Raw genomic sequence first — 17,163 nt, forward strand, 5'->3', positions numbered from 1 at the left:
TGATGCTGGGAAAGATTGAGGGCAGGAGGAGAAGGGGATGACAGAGGATGAGATGGTTGGATGGCATCGCCAACTCAATACACATCAATTTGGGTAAACTCTGGGAGTTGTTGATGGACAGGGAGGCCTGGCATGCTGCGGTTCATGGGGTCGCAGAGTCGGACACAACAGAGCAATTGAACTGAACTGAACTGATGAAGTTCATTTAGGGCTAAAAACTTACATATCATTTTTTAAGATTTAAATGTTGGTTTTCGTTGCCTAACAGTATAGTTATTCTTTAATATTCATTAAATCCACCATACATTTCAGTAAACATAGTATTCAGTTCAGTTCAGTTTAGTCGCTCAGTCATGTCAGACTCTCTGCGACTCCATGAATCACAGCACGCCAGGCCTCCGTGTCCATCACCAACTCCCAGAGTTCACTCAAACTCATGTCCACAGAGTCGGTGATGCCATCCAGCCATCTCATTCTCTGTCGTACCCTTCTCCTCCCGCCCCCAACCTTTCCCAGCATCAGAGTCTTTTCCAGTATTATGAACTAATAAATGGCCTGTGGTTGTTCTTTATCAATGCTATTTAGTTAAGGATTGTAAACACAGTTTAATTATTTATTGAAGACAAATCATAGAAATCAATTCAATTCTGGTTTGTGGGCCAGTATCAAATATTTTCTAGAGCAACAATATGCTTTATTTTTGTTTCTATACATGATATACATTGCTGTTGTTGTTCCGTCCCCCAGTCATGTCCGACTCTTTGAGACTCCATGGACTGCAGCCACGCCAGGCCTCTCTGTCCCTCACCATGTCCCAAAGTTTGCCCATTTTCATTGCATCGGTGATGTTATCCTGCCATCTCATCTGATGCCCTCTTCTCCTTCTGCCCTCAATCTTTCCTAGTGTCAGGGACTTTTTTGAGTCCGCTGTACACATAAGATGACCAAAATACTGGAGTTTCAGCTTCAGCATCAGTCCTTCCACTGAGTATTTGGGGTTGATTTCTCTTAAGATTGACTGGTTTGATTTTGCTGTTTGAGGGACTCTCATAAGTGCTCTTCAGCACTATAGTTTTTAGGCATCAATTCTTCGGCACTCTGCCTTCTTTATGGTTCAGCTCTTAAACCTGTGCGTGACCACTTGGAAAACCATAGTCTTGACTACACGGACTTTTGTCGGCAGAACAGTGTCTCTACTTTTCATAGTTATTTAATTATGTATTACTTTAAAAGCTGCATGTGGTTGTGGAATTGCACCTCAGAAAATGAATGTCTGAATCATAAGTCAACCTACTTTATGCACTTCCTTTGTATCAACAGTTAAGGAAGTAGGGCTTCAATTCCTACATAAATTTATAAGCTTATATTACAGCTCCATCAGTGTTTTTCATATATTGATCTAACTGCAAACGAAATTTCCATATTTCAAAATTCATCTGCCAGGTAACTGAGGAGCTTTCATCTAATTTTCAATTGGAAATGATCAATCTGCACTATAATAATATGCAAAATAAGAAGAATTTAATTCTACAAATGGTTCTCACGTAATGAATATGCTCAATCAAAATTATATACTCATTGACTGATACCAATATTTTTCCAGTACTTATTTGTGTGAAAGACATTCTTAAAGATGAAATATGTAGAGGTCTCATTAGATATCGGCATTAATAAATAAGTATTTGTCACCGTTTTTGATGATAGGAATACTTAATGGAACCACAATTAAGCAAAATGTTATTCTTTCCAAAGAAAATTCTATTCTTCTCACTAGTAGTGAAGGACAGGGAAGCCTGGTGTGCTGCAGTTCAAGGGGGTGCAAAGAGTCAGACACAATTTAGTGAAGAATACAAGTAGATGCACATTATGAAAAATTAATATTACTGTATTTTTAATTTCATCAACAAAAATTTGTGAATATTTGCTGTTTCCTGTGTAAACATAAGCTCCTACATAATATTTTCAATTAAGCCTCTTGGCCCATAAGTTTCTAAAATATTTACTAACTGGCTCTTTACAGAAAAAGCTTGCTAATCCCTGATTTAGCTCATAATTCTGTAAGCTGGAAACCTGAGCTGGGCTCAGCTGGACAGTTCTTTTGGTCTTGGCTGGGTTCTCCCATGTATCTTCCATCAACTGGTGGGTACCAATGTGGCTGCTGCTACAATGTTGGCTACAATAGGCTGGCTTGTTTCTCCTTCCTGTGGGTTCCTATCTCCTGCAGACTAGTTCAGGATTTTTCATGTAGCAGCTGGACAGAATTGTAAAAGAAAGAGTGGAATGTCTCTTAAGATACTGGCTCAGAAATGATACAGTGTTACTGAAGTCACATTATACTGGCTTAAGCAAATATATATTAAACATTAATTCCAAAATTCTTATCTAATTGTCTATATGTCTTTTTAATACATTCAAAGGTATCAAGCAGTCTGTTTACCTTCTTAGAGACATTGTCTCCTGGACATATCTCCAACCAGGATTGGTCGTTCTCTAGGTCAGTTATTCTGGGATTTCCATAATTTTTCTAGAGGTTTGGCTACATCTCTCTGGAGCCTACCTTCAGCTTTTTAGATACCACTGGATTCTTTTTTCTTTATTTACTTCTTTGTTTTGATAGAGTACCTCCTCCAGGAGATTCCTCAGAAAAGGCATGTTCTTTCTTTGTTTTGATAGAGTACCTCTTTCAGGAGATTTTTCAGAAAAAGGTACATGAGAAGCTTAAGTTTTGGTATCTCCTTTGTCTTCAAAATGCTTTCATTCTACGTTCACACTTATAGTTTGGCTGAGTGTAGCTTTCTAAGGAAAATTTGTTCAGTTTTCAAGGTTATTGAGGAGTCTGCTTACACATTCTAATTCATTATCATTTGCATAAATGTGTCCCTCTTATGAGAACTTTTATGTATTTTCTTTACCTTTGCTTCTCAAAAATTTAATGACAAACTTAGTAACAGTCCTACCTAGAAACTTGTATCTTACAATTTAGAAACTCATGTCTTTCAATTTTGCAAGATTTACTTCAATACTATTATTATATTTACTGCATTTTACTTTCTGCTTTTTATTTCCCCTCAAGATCCTGTGATTCAGCAAAACAATCTCCTGAAACGATTGCCTAATTTTCTCATCTTTTCACTTCTATTTTCCATTTCTTCATATTTTTATACAATGTTCTCTGGAAGACTTCTAACACTTCATCTTCTGACTCTTGCTGTTGCTTTTTAAACTTTCTATTCTATCTTAAATTTCTAATCCTTTCATTTGACTTTTAAAAAGGCACCCTCTTCCTGTTTCATAGGTGCAAAATCTCTTATTTTTAAGGAAATTAATGATAGTGTTTTTTTTTTTAACTTTTCCTGTCTCCATAGAACGTTTTTAATCTCTGCTTTTCATGAGAAGTATTCTATTTATACTTGACTATTTGCTCATGTTTAAAGAGTAGAGCACTAAAATGCTGAGTAACATATCTGTGCTTGCAGTTGTGGTTTATGGACTGTGATCTTAAGAGCAGAGTAATCTGGCTGAGTTGTTTCCTTGGGGAGATTTCTGATACCAATACAGTTAAGTCTTTTATCCTGGGCTGCCTAGATGCCTCAGTTAAAGAATCTTCCAATTTCCTATTTGGTTGTCAGCATTCTGAGAGCTCTGATGGGAAAAATGGGTAAGGTTCTCAATAAGCAGCTGAAAAGTTTTCACCTTGCTGACCTCCTAATCCCATTTCATTATAGCATTTATACCTTCAAGTATGCTTGGTGACACGACTGAGCGACTTCACTTTCACTTTTCACTTTCACACATTGGAGAAGGAAATGGCAACCCACTCCAGTGTTCTTGCCTGGAGAATCCCAGGGACGGGAGAACCTGGTGGGCTGCCGTCTATGGGGTCACACAGAGTCGGACACGACTGAAGTGACTTAGCAGCAGCAGCAGCATGCTTGGTGATCCCTGGTCCAGACACCTTCCACTTTCTTCTTTTTTTTTCCCCCCAGAGAACTAATCCCAGGCTTCTGATAGAATCTGCAGAGGATGAGTGGGGATCTGTTTATTACACAAACTTCCAAGCTTCCCTTCAAATTGAAGCTTCATCTCGATTTTCACTTCTAGAGATACCTGGTTCCACCAACTAGGAAGTCTTTGGGAGTTTCCCCAGAGTATACTGCATGTTGTATATTGGTCTTCTCAGTCATCTCCACTTCTAATTTAGGGCTCCATTTCAGAGTTTTCATTTCAGTGAGGTTTTAGAAGGGAGTTAATAAAACTGCTCTTTGATCTGGATATGTGTTAGAAAAAAATGTATGAAACTTTTTATTTTGAAATAATTTTAGATGTACAGAAAACTTACAAAGACAGTACAAGGATTCTCATATACCCTTAATACAGCTTCTTCTAATATTAACATCTTATATAACTATGGTACATTATCAAGCTAACAAACTAATATCATATGGTAATATTAAATAGATTACACTCAATAGATTATTCTGTTGAGCGTATACATTAGCTTTTCTAATAATGCCGTTTTCCTGTTCCAGGATTAACCTAGGGTAAGACATTGCATTCAGACATCATGTCTCATTAGTCTCCTCCAATTTGTGGCAGTTTCTCAGTCTTTCCTTATTATATTGACACTGTTGAAAAGTACTTTTCATTTTGAAGAAATTTATAGTGGTATTTTGTTCTCTTACAATTAGACGGGGGTTATGAATTTTTGAGAATGCCACAGAAGTGAATAATGCTTTTCACTGAAATCAGGAATTATAATTATTACAGTTCATATTCTCATCCTCTGTCACCCCCTTCTCCTCCTGCTGTCACTCTTTTGTAGCATTAGGGTCTTTTCCAATGAGTCGGCTCTTCCCATCAGGTGGCCAAGTTAATAGGGCTTCAGCCTCAGCATCACCTCATCCTCTGACACCCTCTTCTCCTTTTGCTTTCAATCTTTCCCAGCATCAGGGTCTTTTCCAATGAGTCAGCTCTTCACATCAGGTGGCCAAAGTATTGGCGCTTCAGCTCCAGCATCAGTCCTTTCAATGAATATTCAGGGTTCATTTCCTTTACGTTTCATTGGTTTGAATCCCCTCGCTGTCCAAGGGACTCTCAAGAGTCTTCTCCAGCACCACATTTCAGAAGCATCAGTTCTTCGGTGGTCAGCTTTCTTTACAGTCCAACTCTCACATCCATACATGACCACTGGAAAAACCACAGCTTTGACTATACGAAACTCTGTTGGCAAAATGAGTAACTGGTACACAGCAGAAATGCCTAATTCATCTTCAACAAACGAGTGAATGTGTTTCCTCAATTCAAAGAAACCTACTTAAGAGTAGGGACTATAACTTACATCTCTTGTGGACCCCACAAGAGGTGTATATCTTGTGGATATACCTAGGTTAAAGATTCCCTGGCTTTTTCAGTTTATCATTTGTTTTGCTGCCTCAGTAATTTTGTTCATGGTGCCCTCTAGGCCAGAAGAAATACCTAATTGTCCCATTTATTAATGGAACAATACCTTAGTAGCCATTTGAAAAGATACAAAAAATGGAAAGAAAAATACTTTTAACTCATTCTTGCTGCTGCTGCTGCTGCTAAGTCACTTCACTCGTGTCCGACTCTGTGCGACCCTATGGACAGCAGCCCACCAAGCTCCTCTGTCCACAGGATTCTCTAGGCAAGAATACTGGAGTGGGTTGCCATTTCCTTCTCCAAATTCATTCTCAAACATAGTTATTTATGGGAATTCTGTACATGTCAGGCATTGTACAACTTCTTAAATCTTAAGACTGGACTTCATTTCCTATTCCACAATGATATTTGCATGGTACTTGTTTTTTTATCACAGCAACATCTAAAACCCAAGTTCACTAAGATATGATAAAAACAGAAAGAAATGCAAGACTGTCATCAGTATTGACAAGTTAGTCAAGAGATCTCAAGTGTCTTCTCTGTGTTGTCCTCTAATACTTAAAATACCAGGCAGCATCCTTATGAAGTCACTGCAGCACAGGGCACCATGATTCAGTTTAGAAACTACAGCCTGAAGTAATCACAGCAATTAGCCACTCACTCACTGTTTATTACACATGGTACTATTCTAGGTGTTAAAACTACAAAGATGGTGGTAATAATGGTAAAATAAACAGCATCAACAACAGCAGTGGTCATCTCAGTTACAACAAATCTATGTTTCAGGCAACAAGCTAAGTAAGCTAAGTGAATTTATACTGGGCTATAAACTTATCAACAGTACTAAAAGATTTGTTGACCTAATAGAGGTTTGTGTGAAGAGCGGAGTTAAGCAAAATATACTGTAAACAGTATCAAAAACTAAAAAAGCAATGATATTTGGTATTTAAAATAAGAAAACTAATGTGCATTTTTCACTTAATCTTCAGAACCATTTTGAGAGGCAGGTATACCCTGAGATTTAAAGCAGTAAAACTACTTAATTATGTTTTAAAAGTGGCAATGTAAAAATTTCAAACATATTTTAAAGAGATTTTACAGTAATTATTTCTGGAAGAATTTCCAATGATTATGTTAACACAATGGTAGATTTGGGGCACGTTAGTAACTGGGTACAAATCAGGGTTGGTAATTCCTACTGACACAGGAAAAGAGAGATTCTAGAACAAAAAAAGGACAGTAGAAATGATATTCTCAATATATATACATTCTTTGGTCTTCTACTTAATCCTTTCTTCAGAGTCCTGTATAAAAATTATACACCTGTTGCTATTTAACCTGTAATCTAATGATTTTTTTATCATACTGGGCAATTTAAAATTGGTCACCTATTTCTTCTAATCTGTCCTTCTTCAAATAAATAAACAACAATACCCCTTCACTGCAGCCCTTCAAATATGTGAACAATGTTCTCATATCTTTATTCTCCTCTTCTCTGGGCTACGTGCTCCAATTTCTTCAAAACTATATGGCAAAGTTTCCTGCTCTGTCATTGACTTGACCACAATATCACATGATATTTTAAAGTGTCTGAAGCTGTTTTATAATCTATCAATGTTTTTATTTGACAATCAATCTATGTTTTTATTCTTTTTGAAAAACATGTTTCTAAAGGTCTCATAGCAACTCTACAAAGCCGGTATTATTAATCCCACTTTACAGTGGGATTGGAGGAAATGGGGCCTCATACATTTTTAAAAATTGGTCAAGGTAACACAAGTCACAAGCTAGGACTCAAATCTAACTCCATTTGCTACTTAGCACATTATTTCAACCACAGGTAACAGAAAATTCAGCACAAACTGTCTAAAAATAATTCACAGTCTCACACAGAAAAACATAAAAGAAATACAGGTTCCAGCAATGTGATGGGGATCTCTCTCCCTAGCTCTGCCTTTGGTGTTGGCTCCATTTGTACAAAAAGTTCTACAGATATGGTCCCAAGATGGTCACCTACAGTTCCAAAGATTTTCTCATTTTCTTCTGTGAATGACAGTGTTTACATACTTGAGGATCCAAGTCCCAGATGTAGTCTTATAGGCTTGACTCAGAATATGTGTGAATTCTTAGAACCTTCTAACATGGGGATGGAATATAATCATTAGCCTAAGTAAATAAGGACTTACGTCTAGATTAGAAAGTAGGTTAAATCTCACCTAAACCACATGGCTAAGAAATAAAAAGTATCACTTTGGGAAGAGAGGAATAGATGCTGAGGGAGCACTAATAAATGTGTTAAGTTAGTCCCATTCTGATTTGGAAATGTCTCTCTTAAAACATGGTATATGGAACTGAATGTGTTGTTTCCATCTGACCAGTGAGAGTGTGTGCTTTACTATGACTAAAAAATTCCTATTACTACTCATGCAGTAATTTTGGGGGCGGGAGGAGAAGGGGACAACAGAGAATGAGTTGGCTCCTTTACAACAAATCGAAACTAGTTGTTCAAAGTAAACACTTTCCTGAAGCTGAAATTAATTATCCTTTTTTTTGCCCAGATTTCTTTCTGAGTACTTTATTAAACTTCAATAGTAGTAAGAATCATCTCAGTTTGGCACCCAATAGACAATCTAATGCATACTTTTTAAAAAGGGATCATAATAGCCAAAGCATTAATTTAGGTGAACCTACTTTTAGTAATATGTTCCATTTAAAAGCAAGCAAAACTCTTAAGAGAGTCAAATTATGTTATCAGAGATCAAGTTCATTTTTGAAAGATTAACAATTCTCCTAAAACAGTGCGAGTCCAGAACCATTTCACAATCTCTTGCAGCTTGTTCAAGACTCACTTCCTACCTTAAAATTGCTGATAATATAGTGAAGAAGACACAGAGCAGATCCTTTTAATATAATATGGTTAGGCAATATAGAGTTAAATACTGCCAATGAAGAGGAAAGAATCTTGATTTAATCTGAGAAATGGACAAAGAAATTTACTGAATTTAAAAAAAAAATCTAAGTTATTAACAAGAGAGGGTTTTGAAAATTAGGAGAGCAATGACATTCTAGGCTGAAGGCACAGTATTACTAAAGGCCCAGTACCATAAATGGGGCTTTGCTGGTGGCTCAGATGGTAAAAATCAGTCTGCAATGCAGAAGACACAGTTTTGATATCCTGGAGATGGGAATGGCTGCCCATTCCAGTATGCCTGTCTGGAGAATTCCATGGAGATAAGAGTCTGATGGGCTACAGTCCACAGGCTCGCAAAGAGTCAGACACGACTGAGTGCCTAACACACATCATAAACAGGCTAGTAAGTGAACCAGTAGAATGGTACGAAAAGCATGAAGTGTGAAGCAGAGTGGCAGAATATGAGCTGGAAGTGTGGAGACCAGGTCACTGAAAGATTTATATTTTATGCTCTGAAAGATCTGTCGATCATTCCACGTATATTCTACAGGCTATGGGAGGCATTGACATTATTCCAATTTGTAAAGGGACAAAACTGGAAACAAAGCAATGTATATAAGAAGTCAAGGTAAGCAATAAGAACCCTAATTAAGACAATGATAGCAGATAGGAAGGAAGTGTACATGTTTAAGGATTATTTAACAAGTAAATTGGGAAAACTTGAATAATTTAAAGGCAGTGAAATCGGGACAAGAGAGGAAAAGTTTAGGAGGAGTTCCTTTCCTGGACTGGCTAACTTGGTAGATGACTATTTCATTATTTGAATAAAATAAGAAATGTAACAGGAGGAAAAAGTCTTGAGAGATGAGAAGGTAAGTTGATGTACTATTGTTCACTTGTCTCTAGATACAATACTGTTGACAATTAAAAATCTAATTAAGATTTTACCTATAGCTAACTAGGTTACTATCAAGATTCAGTACATAAAAAAATTTAAAACTAATGAATCAAAACAAAATAAGTCAATACTGAAAAATTATTTCAGTGTTGTGAAACTATCTGGCCTGCTAAGTTAAAATAGAAACGTTATTTCCTTTCTAAAAAGAAGGGTCAGGTGGCAATGCTAAATTTTTTAAAGAAAATTTAACCACTGATTGTAATATCTGTGGCTTCTGGGGAAAACACAACCCCAAATTACTGTGGCTGTGGTTATAAACTATTATGAAGAGCTTCCAACGTCAGACATAGTTTAAGTGTCTGTATGCACTGGAGTCTTTTTACAGGACTTTGCTAGAACAGCAAAATTAATGACTCTCTTCTTTTTGCCCACTTTGGTATCAATAACAAATGTGCTTTAACAAAGATTTTTAAGAAACACAGAATTAATTTAATATGAACATCAAATAAGCCAGAGTCATAAGCTTTCTCCTTCATATACCAGAATAAAAAAGTGCAAGTCTACAATCAACACTGTGACTTGGTCTTACTTTATGAAGAAGGCCAAATCAAATCATCTCTCATGTACAATTGGATAAATATGTGCCACAATACTTAGGTAGCATGTTTTTGGTCATAGTTTAACATTTCTCTCCTCAGTTAAAGTTAGTATTAATATAGAGAAAATCTAGAAGTAAATTAGGAAGCAAAAGCTGTTTTTCCCCTTGAATTTCTCAGGGGTAAATGACGTTGCTTAAGTTAGCCCAGATTGCTTTTTGCTTTGCCACACACTATCCTCTCTACATTTGAGTAAGACTTAGTGGCCAAGATGTTAAGTGCTGCTAATTACAAATTTTATTTTCTGAATTCTTTCCATTAAAGATATATCTGAGTGCTGTGGAGTGACCTAAATCTTGGCATTAATGAAAACATTCCAGGCTTCACAAAGCCAGGCCCTTCAGTCAGTACTCAAGCAGTTTATAGTTCCCAGGACAGTAGTTCTTCAGGCTTGATATTTCTCAACCAGGTGCCAAAGAACTAGCAGACAGAATGAGTGGTGGCCTCTGAAACCAGACAGGAGCTGGGCAGAGGGTGGCAGGAGCTGCTATTGTGCTGCTGCTCTGAGCTTCCCAGAAAATGTAGATGAAGGGGTAGTTGTTCAACCCTGGCTAACAGTGTGATACAGAAAGCATCAATAACTTTAATGCCTTCCCAATTTCATCTGAAATACAGTAATCAGGAGTGTGAGACTGTTTCTACAGTTAATTTAAAGCAGATATAGTTCTTTCTAGTTAGAAAATGGCCAAGTTCCATAAAAGAATGTCATATAAAGTCTTGTTCAGATTTTATTTATTTGCTTTTAAATATCATGTATATATGTGTTAACCTCAAATTTTGGTCTCCAGACCTGACAACCCACCTGAACTCCAGGATCATATTTATAACTGCCTACTCAATATTTCCTCTTGGGTTATGAATGGGTACCTCAAATTTAGAGAGCACAAATTAGATGTTATCTCCATAAAATTGAATCCTTTCTCACCATAGTACTGATAAATGAAGTCACCATCTGAAGTTGCTATCTATCCAATAATTTATTCTTGGTAGTCATTTGTTTTTAAAAATTAGCTTCATTAAAATATTATTTACATATAGTAAAATTATCAGTATGAAATATATAATTTGATATGGTTCTATCAAATCAAATGTAAGCACCACTACAATTATGATTAAAACATTTTCATCACCTTCAAATGTCCCCCTGCTGTCTCTTCCCTATCAACTACTGATTTCTTTCCTCTCAAGCTAATTTTGCGTTCTCTAGTATTTTAAATACAGGCATATCTTGGCGATATTGTGGGTTTGGGTCCAGATCACGGCAATAAAATGAATATTGGAATAAAACAAATCACAAAATTTTTTGGTTTCTCAGAGCATATTAAAGTTATTAGGTTTACACTTTGCTAAAGTCTATTAAGTGTGCAACAGCATTATGTCTAAAGTAATACATGCCTTAGTTTAAAGCATTTTATTGCTAAAAAATGTTAAACATTCTTGGAGCTTTCAGAGAGTCTGAATCTTTTTGCTGGTGGAGGGTCTCGCCTCAAGGTTGATGACTTCTGACTAATCAGGATGGTGGCTGCTGAAGGTTGGGGTGGCTGCAATATTTTCTTAAAAACAGAACAATGAGGTTTGCTGCACTGATTGACCTCCTTTCATAGTCTGTGTAACATGGAATACTGACTGTTTGATAACATTTTACCTGGAGTAGACCTTCTAACAAATTTGGAGACAATCCTCACAAACCCTTGCCGCTGCTTTAGCCAAATGTGCAGTTACTTCCTCCACTGAAGTCTTGAATACCTCAAAGTTATCCAGGAAGGTTGGAATCAACTTCTTCCAAACTCCTACATGTCAATATTTTTACCTCCTTCCATGAATCTGAATGTTCTTAATGGCATCTAGAATGGTGACGTTTTCCCAGAAGTTTTCCATTTACTTTGTTCAGATCCATCAAAAGAATACTGATTCTTTTTCAGCCTTACAGAATCTATTTCTCAAATTATAAGAGTTGAAAGTTGAAATTACTCCTTGACCCATAGGCAGCAGAATGGATATTCTGTTAAGCAGGCATGAAAACACCATTGATCTCTTTGTACATCAGAGTTCTTGGGTGGTCAGGTGTACTGTCAAAGAGCAGTAAAATTTTGAAAAAAAATTTTTTTTTTTAGTAGTAGAAACAGAGAACTGAAAATACTCAGTAAACCATGTTGTCAGCAGATGTGCTGTAATCCCGGCTTAGTTGTTCCATTTATAAGAAGCATGCTGTTGCTGCTGCATCACTTCGGTCGTGTCTGACTCTGTGTGACCCCATAGACGGCAGCCAACCAGGCTCCCCCGTCCCTGGGATTCTCCAGGCAAGAACACTGGAGTGGGTTGCCATTTCTTCTCTAATGCATGAAAGTGAAAAGTGAAAGTGAAGTCGCTCAGTCGTGTCCGACTCTTAGCGACGCCATGGACTGCAGCCCACCAGGCTCCTCCATCCATGGGATTTTCCAGGCAAGAGTACTGGAGTGGGGTGCCATTGCCTTCTCCATATAAGAAGCATGCTGCTGCTGCTGCTGCTAAGTCACTTCAGTCGTGTCCGACTCTGTGTGACCCCATAGACGGAAGCCCACCAGGCTCCCCTGTCCCTGGGATTCTCCAGGCAAGAACACTGGAGCGGGTTGCCATTTCCTTCTCCAATGTATGAAAGTGAAAAGTGAAAGTGAGGTCGCTCAGTTGTGTCCGACCCTTAGTGACCCCACGGACTGCAGCCCACCAGGCTCCTCCATCCATGGGAGTTTCTAGGCAATACTACTGGAGTGGCTTGCCATTGCCTTCTCCAATATAAGAAGCATAGGCAGAGTAAATTGGGAATAATTCTGAAAGGCCTGAGGACTTTCAAGGCCAAAGGAGCACTGGCTTCAACTTAACCAGGTGCTGCTGCTGCTGAGTCACTTCAGTCGTATCCGACTCTGTGTGACCCCATAGACGAAAGCCCACCCGGCTCCCCCGTCCCTGGGATTCTCCAGGCAAGAACACTGGAGTGGGTTGCCATTTCCTTCTCCAATGTGTGAAAGTGAAAGTGAAGTCGCTCAGTCGTGTCCGACCCTTAGCGACCCCATGGACTGCAGCCTACCAGGCTCCTCCATCCATGGGATTTTCTAGGCAAGAGTACTGGAGTGGCTTGCCATTGCCTTCTCCATAACCAGGTGCATTAGCCTCTAATAAGAGAGTCACCTGTACTTTGAAGCTTTGAAGCCAGGCACTGAATTCTTTATAACTGTGAAAGTCCTAGATGATATCTTCTTCCAATACAAGGCTGTTTCATCTACATTAAAAATCTGTTATTTGGTGCAGTCACATTCATTAATTATCTGAGCTAGATCTGGATAACTCACTTCAGCTTCTACATCAGCACTTGCTGCTTCAGCTTGCACTTTTATGTTATGAAAAAGGCTTCTTTCCTTAAACCTTGTGAACCAACCTCTGCTAGCTCCCAACTTTTCTTCTGCAGCTTCCTTGCCTCCTTGGGCCTTCACAGAACTGAACAGAGTCAGGGCCATGCTCTGGATTAGAAAATTAAAATAATGAATTTTTAACTATTCATTAATGTAATCAAAAGGTATTTTGAATGTAGGCCATATTTATTGATATGTGTATATTTCATGAGACTACAGGGGTTATGAGGTTCTACTTTTACTACCAACCACAGGTATATAGCTATACAAATTAGACATAGATGAATCTAATTAAACTGTTTTCAACACATATATACTATTTCTTTGATTTTATGTGCATATTTGTGTGAAAAAGGAAAACTAGCATATTAAAGGAGAAGGCAATGGCACCCCACTCCAGTACTCTTGCCTGGAAAATCCCATGGACGGAGGAGCCTGGTAGGCTACAGGCCATGGGGTCACAGAGTCGGACACGACTGAAGCGACGTAGCAGCAGCAACAGCATATCAAAGAGGAAACAATGTATTTATAGTGATTAAACATAAATTTGGATTCTGACTTCTTTGAAAATAGAGTAAAAAGGCAAAATTATCAGCATTAAAAAGTGAAAAGTACAGATATATTAAAAATTATTCAGTTAAAATATTAACTCAAAAGTAAAATAATTATGCCCAATAAGGTGATTTTAAGTAAGATAAAATAATAGTAAAATTACTTTATTTTGAGAAAATTTAGAAGAAAGAAAATATTCATAAAGAGCTAATTTTACTAACCTGACTAATTTTTCTCTGCTCTTGTATAGCTTTTTGAATTGCCTGAGATACTTCCTCTTGATCTTTTGCGTGCTCAGTCTTCCATAACTCCCTTTCTTCAGCATGGACATTTTCCAAATGTTTTCTTTCTTCTTCTATAGCTTTTAAAACTGCATCCTTCACCACTTCTTTCTCAAGCTTCAAAACAAATAATGACCACAACAAAAATATCTGAGTGAGTGACCACAGTAATTCCTTGAATAAGACACACTGGAGCTAACCTAAAAATCACAAAACTTTGATTTTATTGGGTTTATTTCTGACATTGGTTTTTTTTACTCATATGTAATAACTGCTGTAAAATAAAATCAATTATTTGGCTTTACACAAATAACCAACTTATTCCTATGGTATTTCTAAACTTCAGAGAAACCAAGCCTTAATTTAAAGTAACAGTTTTCAAACCATTTTGCCTTAGGACCTCTTTACACACTCTTAAAAATTATAGAGGACTTCTAAGAGCTTTTGTTTACATGGATTATACATATTAAGATTTTCCACCTTAGATATTCAAACCAGGAGAAGATAGACATATTAACTAATTAATTAAAATTAATAACATTAAATATATATTAATAGTGAATTTGATGAAAATAATTTTCCAAAGTTAAAAAGTTAGAAGAATATCTGCAAACCTCCTTACTATCTGACTTAATAGAAGAAAGCTTAGATTCTCATATATGAGCTCTGTATTAAATCTGCCATTTTTTGTTTTGCTGAAGTATATAAGAACAACCCAGCCTCACAAAGATATGAAGTAGAAAATAAAATGTATTTTATACATACTAAATGTATCCAGTTGAGATCACTGTGGATATTCTTTCTGATTCCACACAAAAACTTAACAAGGAATAGTTCTTAAAGGTAAGTTGCAATAAGGAAAATAAAATCACGTCAATGAACTTCTTGTACTGTTACATTACAATCTTTTCTTACCTTCTGAATGAATTCTTTACAGATGATTTTTTAAACATTTTTTATTTGGAAAACATTGATTCAATGAGTTATGCATCTCTTTCAGATGTTGACACATTTCTCAATATTATAACCAAAACAGTCATATTTGTTCATACCACCATCCATCTCATTAGAACAGTCTTTAAGTATTAAAAAGTAGAATAAATCTTCCAAATTTCTAATTTTCGTTTTAAATCTCTAATTTTATCATTGGCAACAAAAACTGTCAGTTTCTATGTTTTTTTTTTTTTTTTCCTTTAAGGTGTTGGGCTCATTCTGATTATTTTGGAGAAAGTGTCTGCCACATACTAAAGTCTGTATAACCCTAGTAATTCAGTAAAATGGCATTCCATGAAAAATGCATTTTGGATGCATTTTGGATGCAACTCAAACAGCTGCCTAAGAATTTTCCTCAAGAAAATCACCATACTTTGGTACATAGTAAAGTCCATGGGCCTCCTACTTCTGAGACAGTTACCACTTTTTCTCTTGTTTTCAGCTCACAACCAAGTTTGACAAAAGCCATTAAAGCTGACAGTCTTCATTTTTTTAACTCCTGCTTTATTTCACAATTCTTTTGAATCACTCCCTTACTGTGTACACCAATGCCTTCCATGTTTTTTTATACCAAATGGTATTTTTTGTTCTTTATTTTAATCCTTATTTTCATTACCCCAAGCAGTGTTCTACATAGTTGATTATCTCTGATTTTGTAAAGCCCTCTCTTTTCCTGGTTTGCATGAGAGCATGCTGCACATATTTCTTCTATGCATCCTGCTGAGTGTTGTCATTTCTTGGAACTTCTTCCTTTCTCTGGATCTGAAGGAATACTCTGGGAGTTCACAACTTGCCCATCTCCTATATCATCCATACCAAAAATGTTGATTCCATCTTCTATTTCCAAAATTTGGCTATTTCATTATTTTCCAGGTTACTACTGCTACTAGAGTTCTTTCTGCCATTCACTATCTCTTACCCAGACTTCAGATACATTCTGTTAATTCCTTCTCAGGCTTTGGCCTTTCTTGCTACAGTTTCCCCCAAATTAATATCAGTTACCATTATGACCCACCTATACTTGGAAATTTCAATGTGTCTCTACTTCTCTATAGAATAAAATTCCAACTCACTATTCAAAATGTTAGTCATCCTTCAAGGCTCAGTTCAAAAGAAATTTACTATTAAAAACTACTACGAGATGGAAACATAATCTATGCACTTGTAATAATTTAATGCATTTTTTTTACCTTATTAGTACATAAGGAAGGCTTTTTAATCTGATTGTAAATTCTTTAAGAAAAAGACAAAATCAGTCATTCTTGAACTTCTAGCCCAGCATAGTGATTTGTACATAGGAGACTTTTAACATTTGTTTGCTAAATTTAAATATAAATCCCAAACGCAACACTCAGTGCTCTATTTGTGTTAAAAAATTTAGTAAACAGAAACTTCAATTAAATAGTGTCAGGAGACCGTAAGATAGAACATGCTATGACATGGCAGAGCCCAGCAAGAAGAAGCAAGACTCCTCTACTTTCCCAGTGAGAACACAGCATATGAAATGCCATGGACTCTGTTTACCATGGCCCTCCCAACTTCCCTTTCTTCTTCCTCCCTTCCCATATGGGGACTTGCACATGGGTCAGTATGGTTGCAGACCCTGAATTGCAACTCCCTGACAATCCTGAACAGATGCATCATTGCTGGAGAAATATCTGGCATTCTATTTATTTTAGGTCAACATTTTGGTGGCCTGCACAGGGATCAGAGAAGATGCCTAAAGGCTCCGGGGCTACTGAACAGATGTGGTACCCACTGTCACTCGCTGCTTTCTCATTGATTGGAGTTTTACAGGTACACCTTTCTCCTAGACCCTAAGTTCATACCTTCTTTGTGTTTGAGGCTCTCCAGGTTTTATTCAGACTCTGTTTTAAGGTTTTGTATTTCTGTTAAAGGCCATGTTCTGCATGCATTTGGCGCTTCAGTCTGATTTTCAGTTCAGACTGTTTCCATCGAAGCTGGCTGGAAATGCCTTCAGTCCGTTCTTTTGGGAACAGTGACTTGTTCACTGAAACTGTATCTGCTTTTCATCCTTTGGCCAATTCTTTGGAAGGGACTATTACCTGGAAATTGACTGAAAAGG

The 17,163-nt window shown here is 37.0% G+C and overlaps 1 protein-coding gene across 6 annotated transcripts in view; it reads right to left on the bottom strand.

Moving 5' to 3' along the window:
* Nucleotides 1-17,163, bottom strand: part of CCDC91 (coiled-coil domain containing 91) — a 415,614-nt gene that overhangs the window by 89,967 nt on the left and 308,484 nt on the right. For all 6 annotated transcript variants that reach the window (XM_055395013.2, XM_055395019.2, XM_088837256.1 and 3 more), the window contains one exon: nt 14,025-14,201. In XM_055395013.2, coding sequence (XP_055250988.1) covers nt 14,025-14,201 — 177 coding nt within the window. The remainder of the gene's footprint in view (nt 1-14,024; nt 14,202-17,163) is intronic.

The sequence above is a fragment of the Moschus berezovskii genome, chromosome 6, assembly GCF_049115385.1.
Source record: "Moschus berezovskii isolate FMDL1 chromosome 6, NW_MosBer_1.0, whole genome shotgun sequence".
NCBI lineage: Eukaryota > Metazoa > Chordata > Mammalia > Artiodactyla > Moschidae > Moschus > Moschus berezovskii.